General features: G+C 43.4%; 1 protein-coding gene across 1 annotated transcript in view; it reads left to right on the top strand.

The window, feature by feature from the left end:
• Positions 1-5977: 5977 nt before the first annotated feature.
• DNTT (DNA nucleotidylexotransferase) overlaps positions 5978-26844 on the top strand; it is a 38723-nt gene continuing 17856 nt past the window's right edge. The window contains exons 1-6 of the mRNA XM_029061259.1: positions 5978-6194; positions 8596-8767; positions 16956-17090; positions 18130-18300; positions 20038-20109; positions 24876-24999. Of these exons, the coding sequence (XP_028917092.1) occupies positions 5995-6194; positions 8596-8767; positions 16956-17090; positions 18130-18300; positions 20038-20109; positions 24876-24999 (874 nt within the window). The 5' untranslated portion in view covers positions 5978-5994. The remainder of the gene's footprint in view (positions 6195-8595; positions 8768-16955; positions 17091-18129; positions 18301-20037; positions 20110-24875; positions 25000-26844) is intronic.

Raw genomic sequence — 26844 nt, forward strand, 5'->3', positions numbered from 1 at the left:
GGACCTGGGTTCTAATCCCGCCTCGGCCTCATGTTGACCGTGGGCAATTCACTTCACTTTTCTGGGCGTCGGTTACCTCATCTGTAAAATGGGGATGAAGACTGTGAGCCCCATGTGGGACAGGGACTGTGCCCACCCTGATTAACTTGTACCTACCCCAGCGCTAAGCACGGTGTTTGGCACATAGTAAGCGCTTAACAAGTACCATTATTAGTATTAAACTCCCAATATTTATCTAAATTTACATATTATGCTAAGTGGACCTTTGAATTAGGTCTCATTTAATAATAATAATAATGCTGGTATTTGTTAAGCGCTTACTATCTGCCGAGCACTGTTCTAAGCGCTGGGGTAGACATAGGGGAATCAGGTTGTCCCACGTGGGGCTCACAGTCTTAATCCCCATTTTACAGATGAGGGAACTGAGGCACAGAGAAGTTAAGTGACTTGCCCACAGTCACACAGCCGACAAGTGGCAGATCTGGGATTCGAACTCATGAGCCCTGACTCCAAAGCCCATGCTCTTTCCACTGAGCCCCGCTGCTGTGCTTGGAGGTGTAGAGCAGAAGGAAGTCACACATTCTCTGCCCTCAAAGAGCTCACAATCTAATTAGGGAGACAGGTGAGAGATATTTACAAAGAGTGGGAGTAGGAGAAAGACCCAGGTCACATCCGAAAGTAGTACGAATAGATTAGGATGAAACAGCTTGAATGTATAATTGAATATACAAAGGAAAATACATGTAATAATAATAGTGGCATCAAGTCCCACATGGCACTCAGAATCTAGGATTATTTACAACCAAGTCCACCTGACTCCCAATCCACACTCTTTCCACTAGGTTACATTGCCTCTGTCCTCCGGTTGCAGACAAATGCATTGTTTTAATGAGATGTTCTTTCCCCTGATGCTATTTATTGCCACTGTTCTCGTCTGTCTCCCCCGATTAGACTGTAAGCCCGTCAGAGGGCAGGGACTGTCTCTATCTGTTGCCGATTTGTAGATTCCAAGCGCTTAGTACAGTGCTCTGCACATAGTAAGCGCTCAATAAATACTATCGAATGAATGAATGGGCTGCTCTCTCCATCAGACCACCAGGCAACCTCCAAGGCCCTCGGTGTCCTCCTCTCCCGGCCCCTCACCCTGCCTGCGTGAGAACCCGCACCCAACTCCGCTTCACAGAGGAACCTCCTTCTCGATGTGCCTCGCATCACCCCACTGGGACAGAGGAAAGGATCCCAGCTCTGCCATTTGTCAGCTGTGTGACTGTGGACAAGTCACTTAACTTCTCTGTGCCGCAGTTACCTCATCTGTAAAATGGGGATTAAGACTGTGAGCCTCACATGGGACAACCTAACTACCCTGTATCTACCCCAGCACTTAGAACAGTGCTCTCCACATAGTAAGCGCTTAACAAATACCAACACTATTATTTTTAAAGTAGCTCCAGCCGCCCCGTCCGCAAAACCTCGGGAAGACTGGCGGCTGCCATAGTGACTGTCACTGCAACTGTAGCTGTGACTGAGGCTCTCATTCAGTTCATTCATTCATTCAATCGTATTTATTCATGCACTCAGTCAATCAATCGTGTTTATTGAGCACTTACTGTGGGCAGAACACTGTACTAAGCGCTGGGAAAATACAATACAGCAAATAAGAGAGACGGTCCCTGCCCATAACAGGCCCATAGTCTAGAGTGGATAATCTGTTATAGCACTTTTATTACCAAAGTGCCCTCACATTAATTAGTTCATTCATTCACTCATTCAATCGTATTTATGGAGCGCTTACTGTGTGCAGAGCACTGTACTCAGCGCTTAGAAAGTACAGTTCGGCACCAGGCAGAGACAATCCCTACCCAACAACAGGCTCACGGTCTAGAAGTGGGGAGACAGTCTAGACACCTTTATGAGGTAGGGAGGCAAACTCTCCTCCCCTCTTCAAAGTCCTACTGAGAGCTCACCTCCTTCAGGAGGCCTTCCCAAACTGAGCCCCCTTTCCTTCTGCTCCCCCTCCTCCCCCACCCTCTGCTCTTCCCCCTTCCCTTCCCCTCAGCACTGTGCTCATTTGTTTATATTATTTATTACCCTCTTTATTTTGTTGATAAGGTGCATATCTCCTTGAATCTATTTATCTTGATGATGTTCTCTTGTTTTTGTTTTGTTCTGTTTTGCTTTGCTGTCTCCCCCGTTTAGACTTTGAGCCCGTCATTGAGCAGGGATTGTCCCTATCTGTTGCCAAACTGTACATTCCAATCGCTTAGTACAGTGCTCTGCACATAGTAAGCGCTCAATAAATACTATTGGATGAATGAATTATCCCCATTTTTACGGATGGAGAAACTGAGGTACAGAGAAGTTAAGTGACTCACCCACGGTCACAAGGCAGGCTAATGGGATAGGACAGACTTGCACCCGGGTCCTCATTCATTCATTCAATAGTATTGAGCGCTTACTATGTGCGGAGCACTATACTAAGCACTTGGAATGTACAAATCAGTAACAGATAGAGTCCCTGCCCTTTGACGGGCTTTCAGTCTAATCGGGGGGCTTACAGTCTAATCGGGGAGACCGGTGCCCTACTGCTTCCCCACACCACTGTGTGCAAAGCACTGTACTAAGCACTTGGGAGAGTGCAGTATAACACTAAAGAGGCACATTCGCTGCCCACAACAAGCTTAAGGTCTAGAGTTTCTCAGCCACTTTATGCTGTTTCATTTCATCTCTCTTTACAGCACCAGTTCCCTTTCACACCTTTTCATTTTTAGATTGTAAGCCCCCAGAGGGACAGGGACCATGTCTAATTCCCCACATTTTTTTCCCCAGCACCTCGTACACTAACTGTGCACAGACTGCCGTTAATATTATAATGATGATCTTACTGCTACTTCTGTGCATCCAAGCTGAGAACAGGGATAAAAAAACTCAAGATAATAATAATAACAATGGAATTTGTTAAGTGCTTAATTTGGGCTAGGTACAGTTCTAAGCGCTGGGGTGAATACAAGCAAATCGGGTTGGGCTCAGTCCCTGTCCCATATGGGGCTCACGGTCTCAACCCCCATTTTGCAGGTGAGGTAACTGAGGCAAGGAGAAGTGAAGTGGCTTGCCCAAAGTCACCCAGCGGACAAGCGAGGGAGCCGGCATTAGAACCCATGACCTTCTGACTCCCAGGCCCGTGCTCTAGCCACTGCACCATGCTGCTTCTCAAAAGAGCTAAGGATGGTTCTGGGGAGCCACAACTGAGATGCTGTGAATCAATCAGGGGAGCTTTCCTAGAGGACCAGAAGCAATGGAAGGGGAAACCTTCTAGAAAAAGGCATTCTCCTGTGGGTCTAAGTTCTCAACACTCTCTATGGAATGCAATCAATCAATCGATTTATTGAGCGCTTACTGTGTGCACAGCACTATACTAAGCGCTTGGGAGAGTACGACAAAGAGTTGGAGACACAGTCCCTGCCCACAGAGAAGCAGCGTGGCTCAGTGGAAGGAGCCCGGGCTTGGGAGTCGGAGGTCATGAGTTCGAATCCCGGCTCTGCCACTTGTCAGCTGTGTGACGGTGGGCAAGTCACTTCACTTCTCTGGGCCTCAGTTCCCTCATCTGTAAAATGGGGATTAACTGTGAGCCTCACGTGGGACAACCTGATTACCCTGCATCTACCCCAGCGCTTAGAAGAGTGCTCGGCACATAGTAAGCGCTTAACAAATACCAACATTATTATTACAACGGGCTTACAGTCTAGAAGGGGAGACAGACATTAGTATAAATAAATTACTGATCTGTACATAAGTGCTTTGGGGCTGAGGGAGGGGTGAAAAAAGGGAGCAAAGTCAAGTGCAAGGATGATGTAAAAGGGAATGGGAGAAGAGGAAATAAGGGCTTCGTCAGGGAAGGACATAGCCTGACAGTTACTAAGTTGTCCTAACTATATTGTACTCTCCCAAGTGCTCAGTAAAGTACTTTGCACATAGTAAGTGCCCAGTAAATGCAACTGAATGAATGAAAGAATGCTGGGATCCTATCTCTCTCCTCCCTTCTCTCTTTATACTGCCCACCCCGCACACTCCGCTCCTCAGCCGCCCACCTCCTCACCGTCCCTCGGTCTCGCCTATCCCGCCGTCGACCCCTGGGCCATGTCCTCCCGCGGTCCTGGAACGCCCTCCCTCCTCACCTCTGTCAATCTAATTCTCTTCCCCTCTTCAAATCCCTACTTAAAGCTCACCTCCTCCAAGAGGCCTTCCCAGACTGAGCTCCCCCCTTTTTCCCTCTGCTCCCTCTACCTCCCCTTCACCTCTCCGCAGCTAAACCCTCTTCTCCCCTCTTTCCCTCTCCTTCTCCCCCTCTCCCGTCCCACCCCTTCAGCACTGTACTCGTCCGCTCAACTGTATATATCTTCATCACCCTATTTATTTTGTTTATTTTGTTTAATGATATGTACATCACCCTGATTCTATTTATTTGCCATTGTTTTTATGAGATGTTCTTCCCCTTGACTCTTTTTATTGCCATTGTTCTTGTCTGCCTGTCTCCCCCGATTAGACTGTAAGCCCGTCAAAGGGCAGGGACTGTCTCTATCTGTTGCCGACTTGTACATTCCAAGCACTTAGTACAGTGCTCTGCAAATAGTAAGTGCTCAATAAATACTACTGAATGAATGAATGAATCTAGGTGTCCTGATTCTCTGGAATTGCCCTATCTTCCTCGGGGTCTTCTTACCTCAGGGCTGTCCTAGACCTAAAGTGGATCTTCTTAGTGGATCTAGTATCTGGGACTGCAAGGTAAGCTTGATCCGTTTCTAGTTTGGGGATATACTGCACTCTCCCAAGCACTTAGAATAGGGCTCTGAACATAGTAAGTGCTCAATAAATTTGATTGTCTGGTACCTTAGTGACTGCCAAGTGGGTGTAGGCCGAGATCTTCCAGAATCCCCTGTGACTCTCTGAAATGTTCTAGAACCCAAAACACAGGGCCAAATTTCTCTCTTTCTAGGAAATATGTACAGGACCAAGTTCTGTTTACAGGGCACATGCGGAATAGGGAAAAGAATTGCTTTATCCCAGCACAAAAGGAATAGCCCTTGATTGGAGACTACTCTGGCTGTGTGTTGCCTCCATCTTGTTAATCTCTAAAGCCAAGTGGGAAGTGGACCCGAGATTGCATCATTCCCATACTCTCCATGCTAAGTCCCCCTTTTGCCTCCAATAACGTTGCCCAGAGAAATCTGGATGAAGGGAGGAATGCCAGAGGGAAGGGAGAAGAATTTACTGAAGAGGAGGTAATTGACTCTGATTATAAGATCAACCTCCGAAATAGCCGTAGTAACAGTAGTGATGTATACTGAGTATCTACTTAGTGAGATGACTGTACTAAGCACTTGGGAAGTACAATAAAAGAACATGTCTTTTGCCATGTTCCCTGCAAAGAAGGAGCGTATGTTCTTAAGATGGGGAAGACTTAGAAATATTCATAAACAGTTTAGCCAGAATAAGTAAAATTGACTGTTCAGTTGACTAAGCACTAAATTTTGTTTATGTGTGCAAGTGGTGAAACAAAAAAAAAAATAAAGTATAAGTGGTAGCTAATAAGAGTTGAGGTGTCTCCCCTCTTCTAGACTGTAAGCTCGGTGTGGGCAGGGATTGTCTCTCTTTATAGCTGAATTGTACTTCCCAAGCAGTTAGTTCAGTGCTTCGCACATAGTAAGCGCTCAAAAAAAACGATTGAATGAATGAGTCAGGGAAGATCTGTTGGAAGCGGTGTGTTCCAAAGCAATCCAGTCTCAGCAACAAACAGATCTACAGTGTTTTCTTAACAAAGAAGAATCCCAAAGGGTTCAGGAGGTGTTCATTGTCTGCAGGGCCGCTACTCCTTTCTGCAAATATGGTCCCTGTTTCTGACTTCAGAGGAAAAACAGTAGCATGACTTCAAAGACAGCTGTTGGTAAGCTGTGCTACTGCATGATCACTTGGATAGTCAAGTAGGCAGCAGCTTGCAACATGGATAGGTTCAGTGCTACCATTTCAGACTTGAAGAAGAAAAGGAGAAGGATGAATGGTTGTATTTCCCCCACTCTCTATGAGATTAAGTTTAATGAATTTGTCCTTTTCATCTTGGAGAAGAAAATGGGAACAACACGGAGGGCATTCCTGATGGAGCTGGCAAGAAGAAAAGGTTTCAGGGTTGAAAGCGAGTTAAGGTAATAAACAAATTATTTGAATTTTTGAATAATAATTAGCATTAAATGCAAAACTGAATGCTATTTAATATGAATAAAATGCATGATTTTTTCTGCTTAAACAGGCTATAGTTCATTTTAAATAACTACTCAAATGTGTGTCTTTATTTACAAGGAAGAAGAGTTTTAATAACTGGATGGAAGAAAACCATAACAATATTGGGATATTGGGAGCTCTCTGAAGTGTCTTTTACTTTTTATGTTAGACTTCTGAGTCCTTAGTTCAGTGTTTTGCCAATAGTTGGTCCTCAGTAAATACTGATGGTGTTAATGATGATCATGTAGAGAGAGTATAAAAAATTAGGATAAATTCATTTTTTAATTTGTAAGATATGATCCGTATTTCTCATCTGTGCTAGTTAATGACTCAGTAGTTAAAAAAAGTCTAACAATTAAAAACAGTAACCCACCACCAGCTTAATTTGATTTAATATGAAATTTCTAAAGTGAAAAATTGCTCTCCAGAAATAGTGAAGCTATTTAATACACACTGGGATTAAGGTATGTGGTTGAAGAAGAAAGTGAATTGCCTGAATTGAACTTGACTTTCTCCACCGTATAAGGGGAGAGCTGGCTGATGTAAAACTGGTGAAACCCCTCCTTCCCTCATCTATATTTAAATTCCAAGCTCTATAGAGGGAGCCTATACCCCAGAGAAAATCCTTATGCTTATTAGCACTTTAGGGTCACTGTGGAGATGGCAGATACTTCACTGATTCAGTCAAGATTGCAGAGGAAGCCACTATAAAAGCAGAAGTAGTGGTATTTGTTGAGTGCTGACAGAGTACAATCAACTTGAGAAAATACCCCAGAAGCGCCAGACAAGCTCTGTGTCCATGACAAATTTTCACTCACCAGAGGAGACAGATATCAAAATATTTCCAAGCAGTGGAATCAGAATAAGTAAAGTGAATGTTCAATTGGATATATGAGCATGGGGAAACACTGAGGGTGGGTAGAAATAAATCTCTAAGTGCTAGAGGTGGTTGTTGAGTTGCTATAACTCAGGGTGTTGAACACTAGTAGGAGGAGGTGGGATTTGGGGAGGGATTTGAAGGTAGGGAGGCCTGAGGTTGGTGGTCTTGGAAGGGTAAGGGTAATTCCCCAGAGTGCTTTTGATGTATTCAACTTCCCCGAGTTCTTAGCACATTGCTCTACAATCATTGAGCACTCAATAAATACTGTTGTTTGATTGATTGGTGTTCCACGGAGGAGATATGGTACTTGTTTTCTTGGAGTCCACCGTCTTCCAGGAATACCAGGGTGTGTATGTAGAATTCACATGGGTAGGAAGATGGATGGGTGAAAGTGGAAAGTATTTCACAGCTCATGAAGGCACACCTTCGTACCCATCCGAATCAGGAGGGAGAAACCAATCCCCTTGTTAAATTATGCTTCTTGTAAAAGAGTGAACACTATTGTGGTTTTATTTCACACATGAAAGTGTCTTTCAGGATATGCTGACTATCTTTAGAGATGATGACAGGAGAACACAATTTTGCCTATATAGTTTTCTTTAGGAACTATGCTCTAAGATTGCAGTCGGTTATAAATGACACAGAGCAAATTTATTCTAGTTTTTTTGTCGTTAAAGTGCTGCAACTTTTGCCGAGGAAGTACTTCAAAGTAGGTAGAATTGCTTGCAAGAGTCAAGCCCAGCTGTACAGGTAACAAAGGAAACTGGGGCACAGTGAATAAACTGTTTCTGTGAGTTTGATGATGGCAAAGTTCCCAGATCTGCAGCTTGGCACAACGCATTAAATAGGAATACTTTATAGAAGGCAAAATAAACCACAGGAAGCAGAAGTTCTTTCATTCAAACTGAACTTTTTTCACACAAGAAAAGTCATAACAGTCTAATGAGAATAACGAATGACAGACTGAAAAACCCTAAAACTGTCACTGTTCACTAAATGGATTGATTTACGATTTTTTTCTGAGACAAAAATTGATTCATTTTCCTGCATCAAAGCATTTAATTCTACAGGTAGTGTGAATTTTCTGTTGTTTTGGGGGGAGATTAGGTGAGTATTGATTACTCACTTTGAAAAAGTGGAATTTCTACAAATTCTCCCTGTGCATCCTTCAAATAAGAGAATCAAGCATCTTCCCCAGCACTGAGAGGAAAAACTTGAGCTAGTAATAGCAGCAGCAATATTTATTAAGTGCTCACTTGGTGAGGTATATTGAACTAGGCGATTGGGAAGTACTGATAAATAAAATAACACATTTTCTACGCATAGGGAGCTTGCACTTTAAAGGTAGAGACAAAAATGACTTGTTTCTGTGATTTCCTCTGGAGAGCCGATTAATCTTCTCTCTGCTCTAATTCAGAAATTAGAAAACTACTCTCTCTTTACAGTGAGTCTGTCACTCATATCGTGGCAGAAAACAATTCCTGCTCAGATGTTTTGGAATGGCTAGCGGTACAGAATGTAGGGGACAGCTCTCGGTTCGAACTCCTTGATATTTCCTGGCTAACAGAATGTATGAAAGTGGGAAAACCTGTGGAAGCAATAGGAAAGCATCAACTGGTAAGTTTTCTTAATAACTATTTCAATCCAATGAATCATTGCAATTTGAACAGTGAATTTATAAGCTAGAAAATTGTAACCATTTAGGGATTGTCTCTGTTGCTGAACTGTACATTCCAAGCACTTAGTACAGTGCTCTGCACACAGTAAGCGCTCAATAAATATTGAATGAATGAATGAATATAATTTATTATGATATTTATTAAGCACTTAATTTGTCAAGAACTATTGTAAGCGCTGGGGTAGATACAAGCTAATCAGGTTGGTCAGTGTTTGGACACAGTCCCCATCCTACATGGGGCTCACAGTTTAAGTAGGTGGGAGAACAGGCATTGAATCCCCATTTTACAGTTGAGGAAACTGAGACACAGAGAAGCTGAAGTCACACAGGCAAGTGGTGGAAGAGGGATTAGAACCCAGGACCTCTGACTCCCAGGCCTGTGCTCTTTCCACTGAAGAAGCAGCATGGCCTAGAGGAGAGAACACAGGCTGGGGAATCAGGACAACATGGGTTTTAATTCTAGCTCTGCCAATTACTTACTGTGTGATCTTGGGCAAGTCACTTAACTTCTCTGTGTTTCAGTTTCCTCAACTGTAAAATGGGAATACTTGTTCTCCCTCCTACTTAGACTTTGAACCTCAAGCGGGACAGCGACTGTGTCTGATCTTATTAACCTGTACTACCCCAGCAGTTAGAACAGTGTTTGACACAGAGGGAACAAGTCCCTGACAGATGCCATAAAAAAATAGGCCATGCTGCTTCCCTGCTTCCCATATTAATGCTCTATTTAGACTATTCTCCTTGTAGATGAACTTACTTGGAAAGGCTTAGATGATTTCAGTTCTCATATATGGAATAATTCTGCATGTGGTGATGGAACTAGTGTATTATGGATTCAATTGTAAATATAAGAACTAAGTTCTCTTCTTGCTGTTTCTGCAGCCACCTCCTCGTCTCTTCACTGACTCCTTTTCCTGTAGGAGTGCTGGAGGTGAGGTCCTACCTCTGGCCTGGCACGCCTCCCTCCTCAAACCCACCAAGCAAACATTCTTCCCCCCTTCAGAGTCTTACTGAAGGCCCACCTCCTCCAAGAGGCCTTCCTAGACTAAGCCCCTTTTCCTCAGCTCCCCCTCCCTTCCGCGTCACTTCGAATGGCTCCCTTTGCTCTTCCCCCCTTCTCCGCACCCCACAGAACTTCTGTATATATGTATATATCTATAATTCTATTTATATTGATGCCTGTTTAATTGTTTTGATGTCTGTCCCACCCCTCTTGACTGTGAGGCCGTTGTGGGCAGGGATTGTCTCTTTATTGCTGTATTGTACTTTCCAAGCTCTTAGTACAGTGCTCTGCACGTAGTAAGTGCTCAATAAATACAACTGAATGAAGGAATGAACCGACGGTAGCAGAATAGCGATGGGGGTGATGGTGTCAAGGATGGGCAGGAGGTGGGGCCAGTAAAGAGGAGGAGAAGTAGGAAAAGGAGGAAGAAGAAGAGGAGGACAAGTCAAAAAAAAAGGAAGAGCTGGGGAAGAGGGGGAAGAGGCCGTGGCTGGCAGCAAACCAGTCAAGTTTGGCTCCCCTGCGTGTTGGACCCTGATTTAATTAAATCAGCCAGACTGACATTAGATAAAAATAATAATAATAATGGCATTTGTTAAGTGCTTACTATGTGCCAAGCACTGTTCTAGATCTGGCACTGACTGAACGACTTCTAGGGTACAGCCGGACTAGAAGGTTTGAACTGCATGAATGAATGAATGGTAAGGACATTTGACTGAAGTCATTAAAGAAGTAGTGATGGAGCTTTTGGAGGAAGGCTTTGCCGCTGCAGCTGACATCCTCATAGCCCCCTACACTCAAAAGGAGGAAAAGTCCTGTGCGTGCAGTGACCAGACATCCAACATTAGATGGGACCGCATTGAAATGCTGGCTGACAAATAGTCACCTATATTATGGCCAGGGGAACCCAAAAAAGTCCTCCTTTGGCTGAAGCATCAGTGGGAACGGTGGCTGTTCTGGCCGTGACTGTGGCAGAGACCTCAACCTTCTAGAGAAGCAACATGGCCTAGTGAATAGAGCACGGATCTGGGTTCTAATCCCGGCTCCGCCACTTGACTGCTGTGTGACCTTAGGCAAGTCACTTCATTTCTCTGGGCCTCAGTTACTTCATCTGTAAAAAGGGATTGAGACTGTGAGCCCCATATGGGACAGGGACTGCATCCAACCTGACTATCTTATATCTACCCCAGCACTTAGAACAGTGTCTGATCACTGTGAGCCCGTCATTGGGCAGGAATTGTCTCTATCTGTTGCTGAATTGTACGTTGCAAGCACTTAGTAATAATAATAATGTTGGTATTTGTTAAGCGCTTACTATGTGCAGACCACTGTTCTATGTGCTGGGGTAGACACAAGGGAATCAGGTTGTCCCACGTGGGGCTCACAGTCTTAATCCCCATTTTCAGATGAGGTAACTGAGGCACAGAGAAGTTAAGTGACTTGCCCAAGGTCACACAGCTGACAAGTGGCAGAGCCGGGATTCGAACCCATCACCTCTGACTCCAAAGCCTGTGCTCTTTCCACTGAACCATGCTGCTTCTGTACATGCTGCTTAGTACAGTGCTCTGCACATAGTAAGCGCTCAATAAATACTACTGAATGAATAGTAAGCAGTCAATAAATACTATTGAATGAATGACCATAGTAAGAATTTATCAAATGCCACACACACAAAAAAAAACCACCCATCTCACTCATGTTCACAGAGATGCACTCAAATGCAGAAATGCACACAAATGCACACTCAGTCACAAACACACTAACACACCTATTTACCTTTAGCTTTAATTTTGTGTTTGCACTAAGACGCTGCTTGTCCTAGGAAACAACAAATCATTGTATTTATATGATTTCACTATTTCAATGAGACTATGAGAAAATGAGACTAAACTGTTCAGTGTTCAGTTCTTTTCTAGCATGTAACATCTCTCTCTGACCCTTTAGAACAGTCACTCATAACATCTTCCCCTTTAGAGTAAATATTAAGACAATTTATACCCTACAGAATATAATTTTAATACTTTCAATAATTTGTTAATCTTTCCAGTACATTTCCTTAAATTCTCTGTTTTTTCTCCCTCTTCATCATCATTCTCATGTTTTTACTTGGCACTCTAGAATTATATGGGAGTTCAATTTCATAGAGTGCATTTTTTCCCCAAACCTTAGTCTTGAGTGTAATATTTCCCATTTCTCCTTTAGACCTGCTCCTCAGCTGACAATATTCCCATTGTGAAATTTCCTGTTTTATAGGTTGCAGAAGTTTCATCTTCTGCTTGCTCTCTTATAGAAACCTTGACTCATTAGTATTTTACTGAGTGCCTCCTGAATGCAGAGCATGTACTAAGTGCTTGGGAGAATTATTAGACTTATCCTACGCTGCTTGTCTCCTGCATCAGCCTCCTCATTGACCTCCCTGCCTCCTGCCTTTCTCCACTCCAGTCCTTACTTCGCTCAGCTGCCTGGATCATTTTTGTTCAAAAATGTTCAGTCCACGTCTTCCCCTCAGCTCCTCAAGAATCTCCAGGCGTTGCCCATCCGCCTCTGCATCAAATAACAACTCCTCATCATTGGCTTTAAAGCACTCAACCAGTTTGTCCCTTTCTACCTTACCTCACGGACGCACTTCGCTCACTGTGCCCCATTCTCGTGTATCTCACCTCTGACCCCTTTTCCACGTCCTTCCTCTGGTCTGGAAGCCCCTCCCACTCCATATATGCTCTGCCACCTCTCCCCTTCCAAAGCCGCATTAAAGTCACATTTCTTCCAAGAGACTTTCTCTGATTAAGTCTAGGCCCTTGGACCTGTGGCCTTCGGATACTTCTTATTTGCCCCGCCCTCAGCCACATATCACTTATGTACATATCTGTGAATTATATATTATAAAGGATTTATTTATATTAATGTCTGTCTCTCCTTCTAGACTGAAAGCTCTTTGTGGATGGGAAATGTGTCTACCAATTCTGTTGTATTGTTCTCTCCCCAACTCTTAGTACAGTCTTCTGCACACAGTAAACATTCAGTAAATACCACAGATGATCATAGACATGATCCCTGCCCTCAAGGAGCTTGTAATCAATGCTTCCCTCATTTCACTGGCTCTTGGTAAACGGTAATCCTGAAATCTCTGATTCCCAGGTTAAAGTTACTTTTTCTGGCTCTGAAAGAGTAAAGCTGTTAGAAAATGAGGCAATTTCTTCACCTGCTACGTTTAGGAATACTGCAAACCTGAGAAGCAGCATGATTTAGTGGAAAAAGCACAGGGTTTGGATTAAGAGGAGTTGGGTTCTAATCCCAGCTCTGACACTTGGTTGCTGTGCCACCTTGGGCAGGTCACTTAACTTCTCTGTGCTTCAGTTTCTTCGATTGTAAAAAGCAAGGATTCGATATCTGCTCTCCCTACTAATCCTAATGTGAGCCCTATGTGGGACAGGGACTATGTCTGACTTGATTAACTTACAATTATGGAACATTAGAACATTAGCACAGAACATCGTTTGGAACATTGACATATAGTAAGCACTTAACAAATACTGTTTTTAAAAACCCTTCTGAGAATCATCTTTTTGATTGTCAGCCTACTCTTAGGAAAAGTATAGGTATAATAATTTCCAGCTGTGAGAAGTATATGCATAAACATTTCCAGTTATGAGCTGCCTTCATTTGCAGTTTTAAATTGCTGGGTGTTTGTAGCTCTCCCACATCTAAATAGATGTCTTTTCTCACTCTTCAGGGGGTATCTGCTTTCATTTGCCTTCTGAAAGCGTTTTGTGGGTCTTCACTGGTAGCAAGCTAGTCATTTCATGGTTTATGGAGCAATAAGTAACTTTAATTTATCTATCTGGTTAACCCTTTACAAATGAACCCCTCTCATTCTCTGAATGGTTCTGTAAGACTTCCTTCATCCTTTGGAATATTTCCAACCACTCTCAGAGTAGACAGAGGGAATGGTTACTACTCTTAGAGGAAAATAATTCAGGAGCTTGCTCTAAGGTAAATTTAGAATGATTTAGATTACTCTAAAGCAGCATGGATTTCCTCAGGAGCAGGACTGAAATTCCCCTGAGTGGATCAAATTGAGTGCTGGGGAAATCTATGCCTCTTTTTTACAAATGTCTGGGTAATTCTAAAGTCAGCAGAGGATATTGTACTAGGACTTGAGGACAATTTTTTTTTCTTAAAATAGCATGAATCTTCATTTTTAATTACCTGAATAATGGCATTTCTCAATTGATGCAGATTAATGAAAATGTTTTGAAGTTACAGAGGTCACAATTTCAAGGTGATTCCTCCCACCCCCCCCATGGCCAAACATAGAGGGGAAAACCACAGTAAGACATTTAACCCACTTCTGAAAACTGATTTTAATACTAATCCATAAGATGGTAATCTCCTTGAGGGCAGGAAACATAGCTACTCAATTCAATTCAATCATATTTATTGAGCACTTATGCGTGAAGAACACTGTACTAAGCACTTGGGAGAGTACAATACAACAATAAACAGGCTCATTCCCTGCCCAGAACGAGCTTCTAGTCTAGGGAGTGGGGACGCAGACATTAATATAAATAAATAAATTACAGATATGTACATAAGTGCTATGGGGCTGGGGGGCTGGGGAGGGAATGATCAAAAGGAGCAAGTCAGGGTGATGCAGAAGGGAGTGGGAGAAGCAGAAAGGAGGTCAGGGAAGGCCTCTCGGGGGAGATGTTTCTCCAATAAAGCTTTGAAAAGGGGGAGAGTAATTGTCTGTCAGATTTGAGGAGGGAGGGCATTCCAGCCAGAGGCAGGATGTGGGTGAGGTGTCAGAGGCAAGTTAGATGAGATGGAGGCACAGTGAGATGGTTAGCATTCAAATGGTATTTATTGAATGCTTACTATGTGCAGAGCATACTAAGTGCTTATTCAGTGCAACAGAATTAACAGACATCTTCCCTACCTTAAATGAGCTGATGGTCTAGAGGAGGAGACAGACATTAATATAAATAAATAATTCATAATATATAATTTAAAGATACATAAATAATAATAATAATAATAATGTTGGTATTTGTTAAGCGCTTACTATGTGCCGAGCACTGTTCTAAGCGCTGGGGTAGACATAGGGGAATCAGGTTGTCCCACGTGGGGCTCACAGTCTTAATCCCCATTTTACAGATGAGGGAACTGAGGCACAGAGAAGTTAAGTGACTTGCCCACAGTCACACAGCCGACAAGTGGCAGAGCTGGGATTCGAACTCATGAGCCCTGATTCTAGGGTCCGTGCTCTTTCCATTTTTAAAGCTTTGGATGAGAATATGTATATTAACTTAGAACTGAGTTATTTAGTTATTTGGGGGAAAGGAAAAGAAAATGAGATTTTAATGGAAAACATGAAGCACCCTATCCTATAGATATGAAAATGTGATGCCTAAATTGGTGATGACTTGACAATGGGATACCAACAAATATTTCAGTGATATGGAGAGTTCCTGGAGAGGTGGTGAAGAGCAACATTAACAACTCTAACAAAAACTGAATCTGGCATTCTTCATTTGATTTTTGCTTACTGAGTTTGAACTTAGGAATTTATAGAAAAGTAAATACTTTCAGTAAGGAACTTTAGAAATCTTCAAAGAACTAAAAATGATTAGCCTGAAGGGGTGGGAGACAGAGCAAGAAAATGGCCTGGAAGGAAATCATTAATGCTTTCTGAAGAATTTTTCAGAGTTATAAAATGAATACATAGTATGAAATTTGGCAAAATCAATTTCTCAGGAAAACATAGTTCTATAGATGCAAACTGAAGTATTTACTGAGCTGATCTAAACTTCATTCATTTCCTTAAAAATTAAAGGAAACGCTATTCTTAAATGGGTTCTATAAAGGCCTACAGAGGTATCCCTGATTGTCAGACAGAAGAGTATTTTCTAGAAAAGGAAACCCGCCTTATCACTGGGATGAAAAAGATGATCAGTTTAAGAGTCTTTAGATTCCAAAAATTGGATGAATGCCAATTTAATATTTAAATTAAAGAAGCTCCTACATGGTTATTATTAAAATGTTATTTCTTCAAACATCTGCAGAATATACCTACAAATAGATTTAAGGCAAAAATTTGAGGCTTCCTGCATTTTTATGCAATAAAGATAATTTTCCATCTAGCTTTGCAAAATTTACAAAGGTCCAAGATGGTGCTGGTTCTAATAACTACTCCTAGGTATGCTATAAAATAAATAACACAATGGAAAATGTACTAGAGGATCTCCTCTATCTGAAGAAAATATTCTGTCTTTAATGTTACTTTTTATATTAAGGCACACTAGTAAAAATGTTTCAACCTCTACCTGGTATGAAATCTCAAATTCAATTTCATAAGGGGGGATGACATATTCTTGTGCCAGCAGAAATAGCTAACAAACTTCAGAGATAGATTTTTCCCATGAAAAACTGCTTCATGACAGTGAAATTACATTTCTCAGCTACTTCAACACTTGTTGACATAAATAAAAATTTACACTTTCCAAAAAATAAATTATCTCAAGAAAATAGTCGTCTCATTTTTAATATGTCCGGGAGTATATATAGCAGTGAAAATACAATTTGCGGTAAAATTATGTCCAAATTTTTAAAGAAAAAATAAGACTTAATATACAATGACATGGTGAAAGGTTCTGCCCACATCAGACGGTAATAAATACTGTGGGGTTTAGGGTGGAGTGGATTTCAAAAGCCCTAAGTTCACAGATCCAAGGGCATGAACGACTTGGAAGGGAAGCAAGCCAGGGAAAAGAGAGCTTAATCAGGGAAGGCCTCTTGGAGGAGATTTGACCTTAATAAGGCTTTGAAGGTGGGGAGAGTGGTGGTCTGGCATATATGGAAGGGAAGGGAGTTCCAGGCTAGGGGGAGGATTTGGGAAAGGAGTCAGTGGAGAGATAGATAAGATGGTGCTCTCTCAATTACTTAGTACATGCCTGCACACACATGCTCAATAAATATTATTAATTGATAAACAGCATGATCATTTGAGCTCAGCGTACAAATAACTGTCAAGTAATGGTATCTGAGGATTGAGAAATGTGGAGCAGGAAATCGGATCTCAGGAAAAAGGAATCTGGGATTCAACTTCTGTTTTTTTGATTTAGATGAGAGGAAATTGTTTAACCAACTCAGCCCCCATCAACTGTATGACAGAGACTCCATCGCTTGCTACCAAGCAAGTCTCCCAGTATGCCTGTGAAAGAAGAACAACTTTAAACAACTGTAACCAAAAATTTACGGTGAGTCATTGATACAAAGCAATACCACAAAAATTCACCTATTCCTTCATAATATGCATTAATATAAATATTTGACTGCATTCATGTTTTAAATATTCAAAAATATGGCAGAAATAAATTATAGGCTTTGGAAATATCGATAACACATCGTTAAAGCATTCCTGTTTAAATTTCATCTGATTCTCTTGTTGGCTTGTTAGAATATTAGCCCTGTGTGGGCCTGGGAACGGGTCTTACCTTATCATGTAGCTGCCCCAGGACTTGGGACAGGGCTTAGCAAGTAGTTCATGCTTAAATATACTGTTCTTGTTATTATTATTAGCAGTAGTAGTAGTCAATAAATAATAGATAAATGATCATTTGTAATTTCATTCATAATAATAATAAGATAAAGTAGCAAACCTGGCTGCTGATATCCAGATATGAGGGTATCCTATCTCCCTCTCTGATCACTGGAGTGATTGCTGGTCTATAACAGATATTGATTGACAAAGTTGGCATAATCAGTTCCGGGCCTAAATTAAAGAGTGAAAAGCAGACAGAGTAGCGAAAGCATTACATTTATATGTTTTATAATTGTGTTGTTTACTGGTTTCTGAGAGGTCAACTTCTGTGGAGAGTGATGTAATCTTGTACATGTTAGCTAATTTCAAAAGTTTCTTTATTCATGCTTTTTATTAACTCTCCTTACTACAACCCTCTAATGCCCTACAGTGAGCAGGGTTAGTTCTTTGTAGAGTCTGCGGTGTGGAAACCGGAGAGGAGGCTATTCGGGATGCGGGTCTCATGGTAGATATGCATAATCTTATTAAATCATTACAGGATTTTCCTTACTTCAGGAATGGTTAAAATAATTTTTGATGTCAAACATCAGATTGGTTATAAAGCCCAGGCGCCAGAAGCCTGGGGCCTACCTTTTCATAGATTTTTTTGGGTGCATATTGAAGATCAATAATCCATCTGAAAATATAAACTTTTCAAAGAAGCAGATCATCTTTCCAAAAGGTTCATAATTTTCTAATTGTAATTTGTTCTGTAGGATGCCTTTGAAATACTGGCCAAAGACTTTGAATTTAGAGAAAATGAGGGAATCTGCCTGGCATTTATGAGAGCCATTTCAGTGCTGAAATGCCTTCCATTCACTATTGTCAGAATGAAAGATATAGAAGGGGTGCCATGGCTGGGAGACCAGGTGAAAAGTATCATTGAGGTAAGGGTGCGATGGCTTTCATTCTGGGAATTTCTTCACTGGTCTTTTCTTCTTGGTTTTGGGGGTGCGATTGTGGAAGGAGGGTGGGGAACGTGCAACTCAGGTGGTGGTGGAGGAAGTAATGTGTGTGGGAGAAATCTCTTGAAAAAAGTAAAACTGTGCCTGGCACGGAGTAAGCGCACAACAAATATCACTTTTTTAAAAAAGTTACAACTGTGTTTATACGACCAAGATGGCGGGGGTAGACTCCAGCGCTGAGAGAGAAAATCCCATGTGGGACTCCATACTGAGGGGATTTCTCCCACAGTAGACTATTTCCTCATGACGGGTCCCCACAGTTCTATGTTGCAATGCTCAAATACCTCGAATTGTGTTGAAGTTATAGCCGCTCAATCCTGAGCTGTAGCAGAGCAGAGTTTCATATCACACTTCCTGTTTTGACCCTGAGAAAACAGCCATTGGGTTATTTCTAGTTCCTGGAAGCCAAGTAAGGAGCGGAGGCAGGTTAGAGTGAAGACTTCCATCAGGCCTCTCAACCTCCGAGCTCAGCCACTTCCTAATATCTGGCAGGCAGCCATTAAATAGCAAGCCTGTAGAGGTCAACTATGGAGAAGGGTTAAGTACTTTAATAATAATAATAATAATAATGTTGGTATTTGTTAAGCGCTTACTATGTGCAGAGCACTGTTCTAAGCGCTGGGGTAGATACAGGGGAATCAGGTTGTCCCACAGTTAATCCCCATTTTACAGATGAGGTAACTGAGGCACAGAGAAGTGAAGTGACTTGCCCACAATCACACAGCTGACAAGTGGCAGAGCCGGGAGTCAAACTCATGACCTCTGACTCCAAAGCCCAGGCTCTTTCCACTGAGCCGTTAGAGATAATGATGAGGTGAGGGGAAAGAGTCATCCGAGAAAGGCGGGAAGTGAAAAAGGTGGAGGGTGGAGAGGGAGGGAGAAGAGGGGTAAAGGGAATAAAATGACAAGAAGGATTATAAAGGGGAGAAAATAGGGAAAGAGGTCACAGGGCAGGTTGAAAGGTTGTGTTAAATTGCAGTTGTTGCATGAGGTTTCTGATTAGAGTGAAATTCCTCTCCGTGGTCTCTTCGTTTATTTATATTAATGTCTGTCTCCCCCTCTAGACTGTAAGCTCATTCTGGGCAGGGAATGTAACGTTGGTATTTGTTAAGTGCTTACTATGTGCGGAGCACTGTTCTCAGCGCTGGGGTAGATACAGGGTAATCAAGTTGTCCTACGTGAGGCTCACAGTCTTCATCCCCATTTTACAGATGAGGTAACTGAGGCACAGAGAAGTGAAGTGACTTGCCCACAGTCACACAGCTGACGAGTGGCAGAGCCGGGATTCGAAGCCATGACCTCTGACTCCCAAGCCCGGGCTCTTTCCACTGAGCCACACTGCTTCTCTGTTATAGCGTTGTACGGTACTCTCCAAAGTGCTAAGTACAGTGCTCTCCACACAGTAGGAACTCAAGAAATAAAATGTATTTGATTGCAGAATCTAGTGGAGCAGCCTGCTGGGCATATTATATATCATTTCTGGCTATTTCAAGGGGCTCCTTGAGAAAAGATTTGACTTTCAAGCTATCTCTTGAAAACTCTTGGGAAATAGCTCTGTGATCAAAATCAAGTAGTGAATCAGTTCAACTAATAAACATTAACACGGATTCATTCATTTCCCCCACCTCCCATTTTTTTAAAAAATAATGGGCGGTACAGGAGATTATTGAAGATGGAGAAAGTTCCAGTGTTAAAGCTGTATTAAATGATGAACGATATAGATCGTTCCAAGTAAGTACATTCTCATTTTACTTTCTTAAAATTGTCTAGTAGCTGTAGCTCATACAATAATATTGTAACGACCTTGGCATGAGTTGGGAGTCACAGAAAATTGGGCCACAAAGCTGTGGCCCAGAAGAAGCCATTTCTTCGTCTTTTCATCTTTATCCTTTCCCTGCAGCCACTGATTCCTCAGGGGAGAACACAGATCAAGGTGTGGCTGTCTAAACCCCAGGTGACAGAAGCCCAGATTTATACATTTTTACATATTAACGGCTGCCTGCCTTCACACCAACCCAGCCCCTCTTTTCCTCTAAACGCTGGCCTCTTTGCTCTCAGGGACCCAGAGACAATTCAACCCTCTCTTCAGGGTATCGCTGTTTTAAGTAGTTATTGGTGTCTTTTACCTCACCTACAATGCTTAAACTTCACTTACCCCACCATTACCCTTTAATCCCTCCATCCAGTCAATCCATCCCAATCCTCCCCTCCCACCACACCTTTCCCTCCCTCCCTCCACCCATTCCCTCTCCACCTCCCGTTCCCATCCCTGTATTCCTGTCCCAGTGCCACTCCTCGTCCCCCTGTTTGCGCCGGCCCCCGTCGACTCTTTTCCATCCTCTCCTGGGTTTCTTCCTATCTCTCTGACTGCTCCTTCTCCAGTCTCTTTCGAGGGCTCCTCCTCTGCCTCCAACCTCCTAACCTCCAGGTTCAGTTCAGGGTCCCCTTCTATTCACCATCTACACCCCGTGCCTTGGAGAACTCATTCGCTCCCATGGCTTCAACTATCACCTCTATGTGGATGATTCCCAAATCTATATCTCCAGCCCTGAACTCTCTCTCCTCTCGGCAATCTCGCATTTCCTCCTGCCTTCAAAACATCTCTACTTGGATGTCATCTCATCACCTCAAATATGTCTAAAACAGAACTCCTTATCTCCCTCCCAAACCTAATATTCACCCTACCCTCAGTCCCACAGCACTTGTGTACATATCTGTATTTTATTTCATCTGTCTTCTCTAGACCGCAAGCTCTGTGAGGGCAGGGAATATGTCTACTAACTCTGTTGTACTCTTCTAAACTCTTAATACAGTGAATTGCACACAATAAGTGCTCAATAAGTACCACTGATTGATTGACTGATTGAAAAGATGGTCCTGCCTCTATGTATCCCTCATTCCTCTCCTCCCATCTGTACCTCAGGTCCTCTTCGTTCTTTTTTTTCTGGGCCCCCAACCATTCCTCCTTCATCTTCCCTCTTCCTGGATCTCTCCAATTTCCCTCCCTGAAACTCTCCCATTGGCCTTATTCAGGAACCTGCATCTACACACTTGTTCAGATACACACACATGCACACACAAACTGAAATGCTTACTCATACAGATGTCCGGTGATGTTGTTGTTACTGGCTTTACTGACTCTGTCCTCTCCTGGTTCTCCTCTACTCTCTGGCCGTTCATTCTCAGTCTCCTTCATGGGCTCCTCCTCTGTCTCCCACCCCCTTACTGTGGGGTCCCCTCAACGTTCAGTTCTCGATCCCCTTCTATTCTTCATCTACAATCATTCCCTTGGAGAACTCATTCGCTCCCATAGCTTCAATTACCTTCTCTATGCAGATGATACTCATCTACATCTCCTCCCCTGATCTCTCTTGCTCTCTCCAGGCTCACATCTCCTCCTGCCTTCAAGGCATCCCTGCTTGGTTGTCCTCCCGTCCCCTCAAACTTAACATGTCCAAAACAGAGCTCTTTATCTTCCCACCCAAACCCTGTCCTCTCCCGCACTTTCCCGTCACTGTAAATGGCACCACCATCCTTCCTGTCTCACAAGCCCATAACCTTGGCATTATCTTGACTCCTCTTTCTCATTCAACCCACATATTCAATCCATCACCAAATCCTTTCGGTTCCACCTTCACAAAACCGATAAAATCTACCTTATCCTCTCCGTTCATTAATTCAATAATTCAATCGTATTTATTGAGAGCTTACTGTGTAGAGCACTGTACTGAGCACTTGGAAAGTACAATTCGGCAAGAAATACAAACAATCCGTACCCAACAACGGGCTCACAGTCTAGAAGTGGGGGGCGGCAGACAACAAAACGAGTAGACAGGCATCAATAATGTCAATATAAATAAATAGAATTATAGATATATATATACATCCTTAATAAAATAAATAGAATAATAAATATGTACATATATACACTAATGTTTTGGGGCGGGCAAGGGGATAGAGCAGAGGGAGGGAGTCGGGGTGATGGGGAGGGGAGGAGGAGCAGAAGAAAAGGGGGGCTCAGTCTGGGAAGGCCTCCTGGAGGAGATGAGCCTTGTAGGGCTTTGAAGGGGAGAAGACAGCTAGTTTGGCGGATGTGAGGAGGGAGGGCATTCCAGGACAGCGGTAGGACGTGGGCCAGGGGTCGACTGCGGGATAGGTGTGAACAGGGGAGGAGGTGAGCAGCGGAGTAGTGGAGTGTGCAGGGTGGGCTATAGAAAGAGAAAAGGGAGGTGAGGTAAGAGGGGGCAAGGTGATGGACGGCTTTGAAGCCAATAGTGAGGAGCTTTTGCTTGATATGAAGGTTGATAGACAACCACTGGAGGTTTTTGAGGAGGGGAGTGACATGCCCAGAGCGTTTCTGTAGGGAGATCATAACCACAACATTTTAATGCCTATCTCCTCTTCTAGATTGTAAACTCCTAGTGGGCGGGGTATATGCCTACCAGCTAGGTTGTACTTTGGGGGGTGGGGAAGGAATTGCCCAGAGAGTTCCTGTTGAAAGATAATCGGAGCAGCAGAGTGAAGTATAGATTGAAGTGGGGAATTGCTACCACATAATACATTAATTCATCCTATCCTGCCTAGATTACTGCATCAGCCTCCTTGCTGACCTCCCAACCTCCTGTCTCTCCCCCTTCCAGTCCATACTTCACTCCACTGCCCGGATGATCTTTCTACAGAAACGTTCAGGGCACGTCACCCCCTTCCTCAAAAATCTCCAGTGGTTGCCTATCCACCTCAGTATCAAACAAAAACTCCCCACCATTGGCTTTAAAGCAGTCCATCACCTTGCCCCCTCCCACCTTACCTTGCTTCTCTCCTTCTATAACCCAGCCCGTGCACTCCGCTCCTCTGGTGCTAATCTTCTCACTGTGCCTCCATCTGGCCTGTCTCACCTCCGACCCCTGTCCCACATCTTACCTCTGGCCCGGATCGCCCTCCCTCCTCAAATCCACCAGACAGTGACTCTCCCCCGCTTCAAAGCCTTACTGAAGGCCCATCTCCAAGAGGCCTTCCCAGACTAAGCCCCACTTTTCCTCATCTCCCACTCCCTTCTGTGTCACCCTGTCTTGCTCCCTTGGCCCTCCCCCTCTATCCCCGCCCCACAGCACTTATGTATATATCTGTAATTTTATTTATTTATATTGATGTCTGTTTATTTGTACTGATGTCTGTCTCCACCCCACCACCCCCAGCCTGTGAGCTCCTTGTGGGCAGGGATTGACTCTTTTTATTGCTATATTGAACTTTCCCAAGTGCTTAATACAGCGCTCTGCACACAGTAAGTGCTTAATAAATACGATTGAATCCTGGCTAGACTGAAATCTCAGTGCTGATCCAGGAGGAGTCAGAAAGGTAAATCAGCGCTGTGCAGAGCAGTGTACTAATCGCTTGGAATGTACAAATCGGTAACAGAGACAGTCCCTGCCCACTGACGGGCTTACAGTCTAATCGGGGGAGAAGGACAGACAAAAACAGTAGCAATTAATAGAATGAAGGGGATGAACATCTCATTAAAACAATAGCAAATAAATAGAATCAAGGTGATGTACATCTCATTAACAAAATAAATAGGGTAATGAAAATATATACAGTTGAGCGGACGAGTACGGTGCTGAGGATACAGTTGATACAGCGGACGAGTTCAGTGCTGAGGATACAGTTGATACCTTCCCGGTAAAGTTGAAGCAGCACCTCAGCTTTAGAGGATGAGGGATAAATGCGGTACCGGTGCTCTATGCCAGCAGTTAAATAAAGGGCTCAGAGCCATCGGACACTGCAAGCTCCCTGAGGTCAGATATTGCAGCTACCAACTCTACTGTTTATTGTATTTTACTTTCCAAACGCTTAATACAGTGTTCAGCACACAGTAAGCGTTCAATAAATACGATTAAATGAATGAATGAATATTGTACTCTCCCAACACTTAATGCAGTTCTCTGCACGCAGTAAGTGCTCATTAAGTACCAGGGATTGATTATTGAATTACAGTCTTGCCGACAGTGACCCAGTCAGTGGCGAGTCCACGTGTGGAAGTATATATTCATTCATTCATTCAATAGTATTTATTGAGCGCTTACTATGCGCAGAGCACTGTACTAAGCGCTTGGAACGTACAAGTCGGCAAGAGATAGAGACAGTCCCTGCCCTTTGACGGGCGCACAGTCTAATCGGGGGAGACGGGCAGACGAGAACAATGGCAATAAATAGAGTCGAGGGGAAGGACATCTCATAAAAACAGTGGCAAATAAATAGAATCAGGGTAATGTACATCTCATTAAACAAAATAAACAAAATAAATAGGGTGATGAAGATATATACAGTTGAGCGGACGAGTACAGTGCTGAGGGGGTGGGATGGGAGAAGGGGAGGAGGAGAGGGATATATCTGTGTATGAATAAAGTTTTCCATTCTTTTATTTTGTTCTAATTTCCTGAAAGTATGCTGCAGTTTTTTCGATTCCGTACACAGCAATTGGCATTGTTTTTTTGTTCCAGCTGTTCACTTCTGTCTTCGGAGTGGGACTGAAGACATCTGAGAAATGGTATCGAAGGGGCTTCCGAACTCTGGATGAGGTCAAAGCTGACAACAGCCTGAAGCTTACCAAAATGCAGAAAGCGGGTAAATGACGCACCCCGTTTCCTCCATGAGCCGGCCACCTCTGCATCTGCTGGGAACCTGCTTCTCTGAGTCACTTCCAAGGCAGCATGAGGAAGCCGCTGAACAGATCGGCCCCGACAGCAGTTGTGGGTTTGGGGACCTAAGAATAGTAATAATTATGGCATTTGTTAAGCGCTTACTACGAGCCTGACACTGTTCTAAGTGCTGGGGTAGATACAAGACAATCAGGTTGGACACAATCCCTGTCCCACATGGGGTTCACAGTCTCAATCCCCATTTTACAGATGAGGGAACTGAGGTACTGAGAATGAAATGACTTGCCCAAGGTCACACAGCAGACAAGGGGAGGAGTCGGGATTAGAACCCATGTCTGTTTGACTCCCAGGCCTGTTTGCTCTATCCACTACACCTTGCTGCTTCTCTACCCCTGGGGCAGTACAGAAATGGAACAGTTCCCTCACCAGGGCCACTCTGTGTTGGGAAAGAACCATCCCCTCTCCGGTCTCTCCCTTCCCTCCTTCCAGAGCTTTACGCCGCTCTTCCAGGAGGGGTCTGTGTGAACCCGATCTCTCCCCACACCAGAGTAATTAGGCTCCTTGGCCTTTTCTGGCTCAGTGGAAAGAGCATGGGCTTGGGAGCCAGAAGTCGTGGGTTCGAATCCCAGCTCCGCCACTTGTCAGCTGTGTGACTGTGGGCAAGTCACTTCACTTCTCTGGGCCTCAGTTCCCTCATCTGTAAAATGGGGATTAAGACTGTGAGCCCCACGTGGGACAACCTGATTCCCCTGTGTCTACCCCAGCGCTTAAAACAGTGCTCTGCACATAGTAAGCGCTTAACAAATAACATTATTATTATTATTTTCAAACCAGGACGACCTAGAATAATAATGATAATGATAATAATTTTGGAATTTGTTAAGCACTTTCTATGTGCCAAGCACTATTCTAAGCACTGGGGTAGATACAAGGTAATCAGGTTGTCCCTCGTGGGGTCTTCATCCCCATTTTACAGATGCGGTAACTGAGGTACAGAGAAGTTAAGTGACTTGCCCAAGCTCACACAGCTGACAAGTGGCAGAGCCGGGATTAGAACCCATGACCTCTGACTCCCAACCTCGTGCTCTTTCCACTAAGCCAGGCTGCTTCTAAGAAGAAGCCTGAGGGAATTCATGGAGCCAGTTATACATTCTGTTGATCCTAGTGATGGCACACAAGCATGGCATAGTGGAGGCCAGGGAGTCAGAGGTCATGGGTTCTAATCCTGGCTCTGCCACTTGTCTGCTGTGTTTCCCTGAACAAGTCACTTAACTTTTCTGTGCCTCGGGTACCTCATCTTTAAAATGGGGATTAAGACCGTGAGCCCCATGTGGAAAGAGGGATGGTGTCGAACCCGACTTGCTTGTATCCACCCCAGCACTTAATACAGTGCCTGGCACATAGTAAACACTGAACAAATGTGATTACTATCATAATAATAATAATAATGGTATTTGCTAAGCGCTTACTATGTGCCAAGCACTGTTCTAAGCTCTTCATTGTAATGAAAGAAACTGAACTCACTGGATTAATAATGTTGGTATTTGTTAAGCGCTTACTATGTGCCAAGCACTGTTCTAAGCGCTGGGGGAGATACAGGGTAATCAGGTCCCACGCGGGGCTCACAGTTTTAATCCCCATTTTCCACATGAGGTAACTAAGGCACAGAGAAGTTAAGTGACTTGCCCAAAGTCACACAGATGACAAGCGGAGCCGGGATTAGAACCCATGACCTCTGACTCCTAAACCCGTGCTCTTTCCATTGAGCCACGCTGCTTCTCTTTGGATTAGCCCAAAGGCTGCACCGTAC

Source organism: Ornithorhynchus anatinus, chromosome 3 (assembly GCF_004115215.2).
Source record: "Ornithorhynchus anatinus isolate Pmale09 chromosome 3, mOrnAna1.pri.v4, whole genome shotgun sequence".
Classification (NCBI taxonomy): domain Eukaryota; kingdom Metazoa; phylum Chordata; class Mammalia; order Monotremata; family Ornithorhynchidae; genus Ornithorhynchus; species Ornithorhynchus anatinus.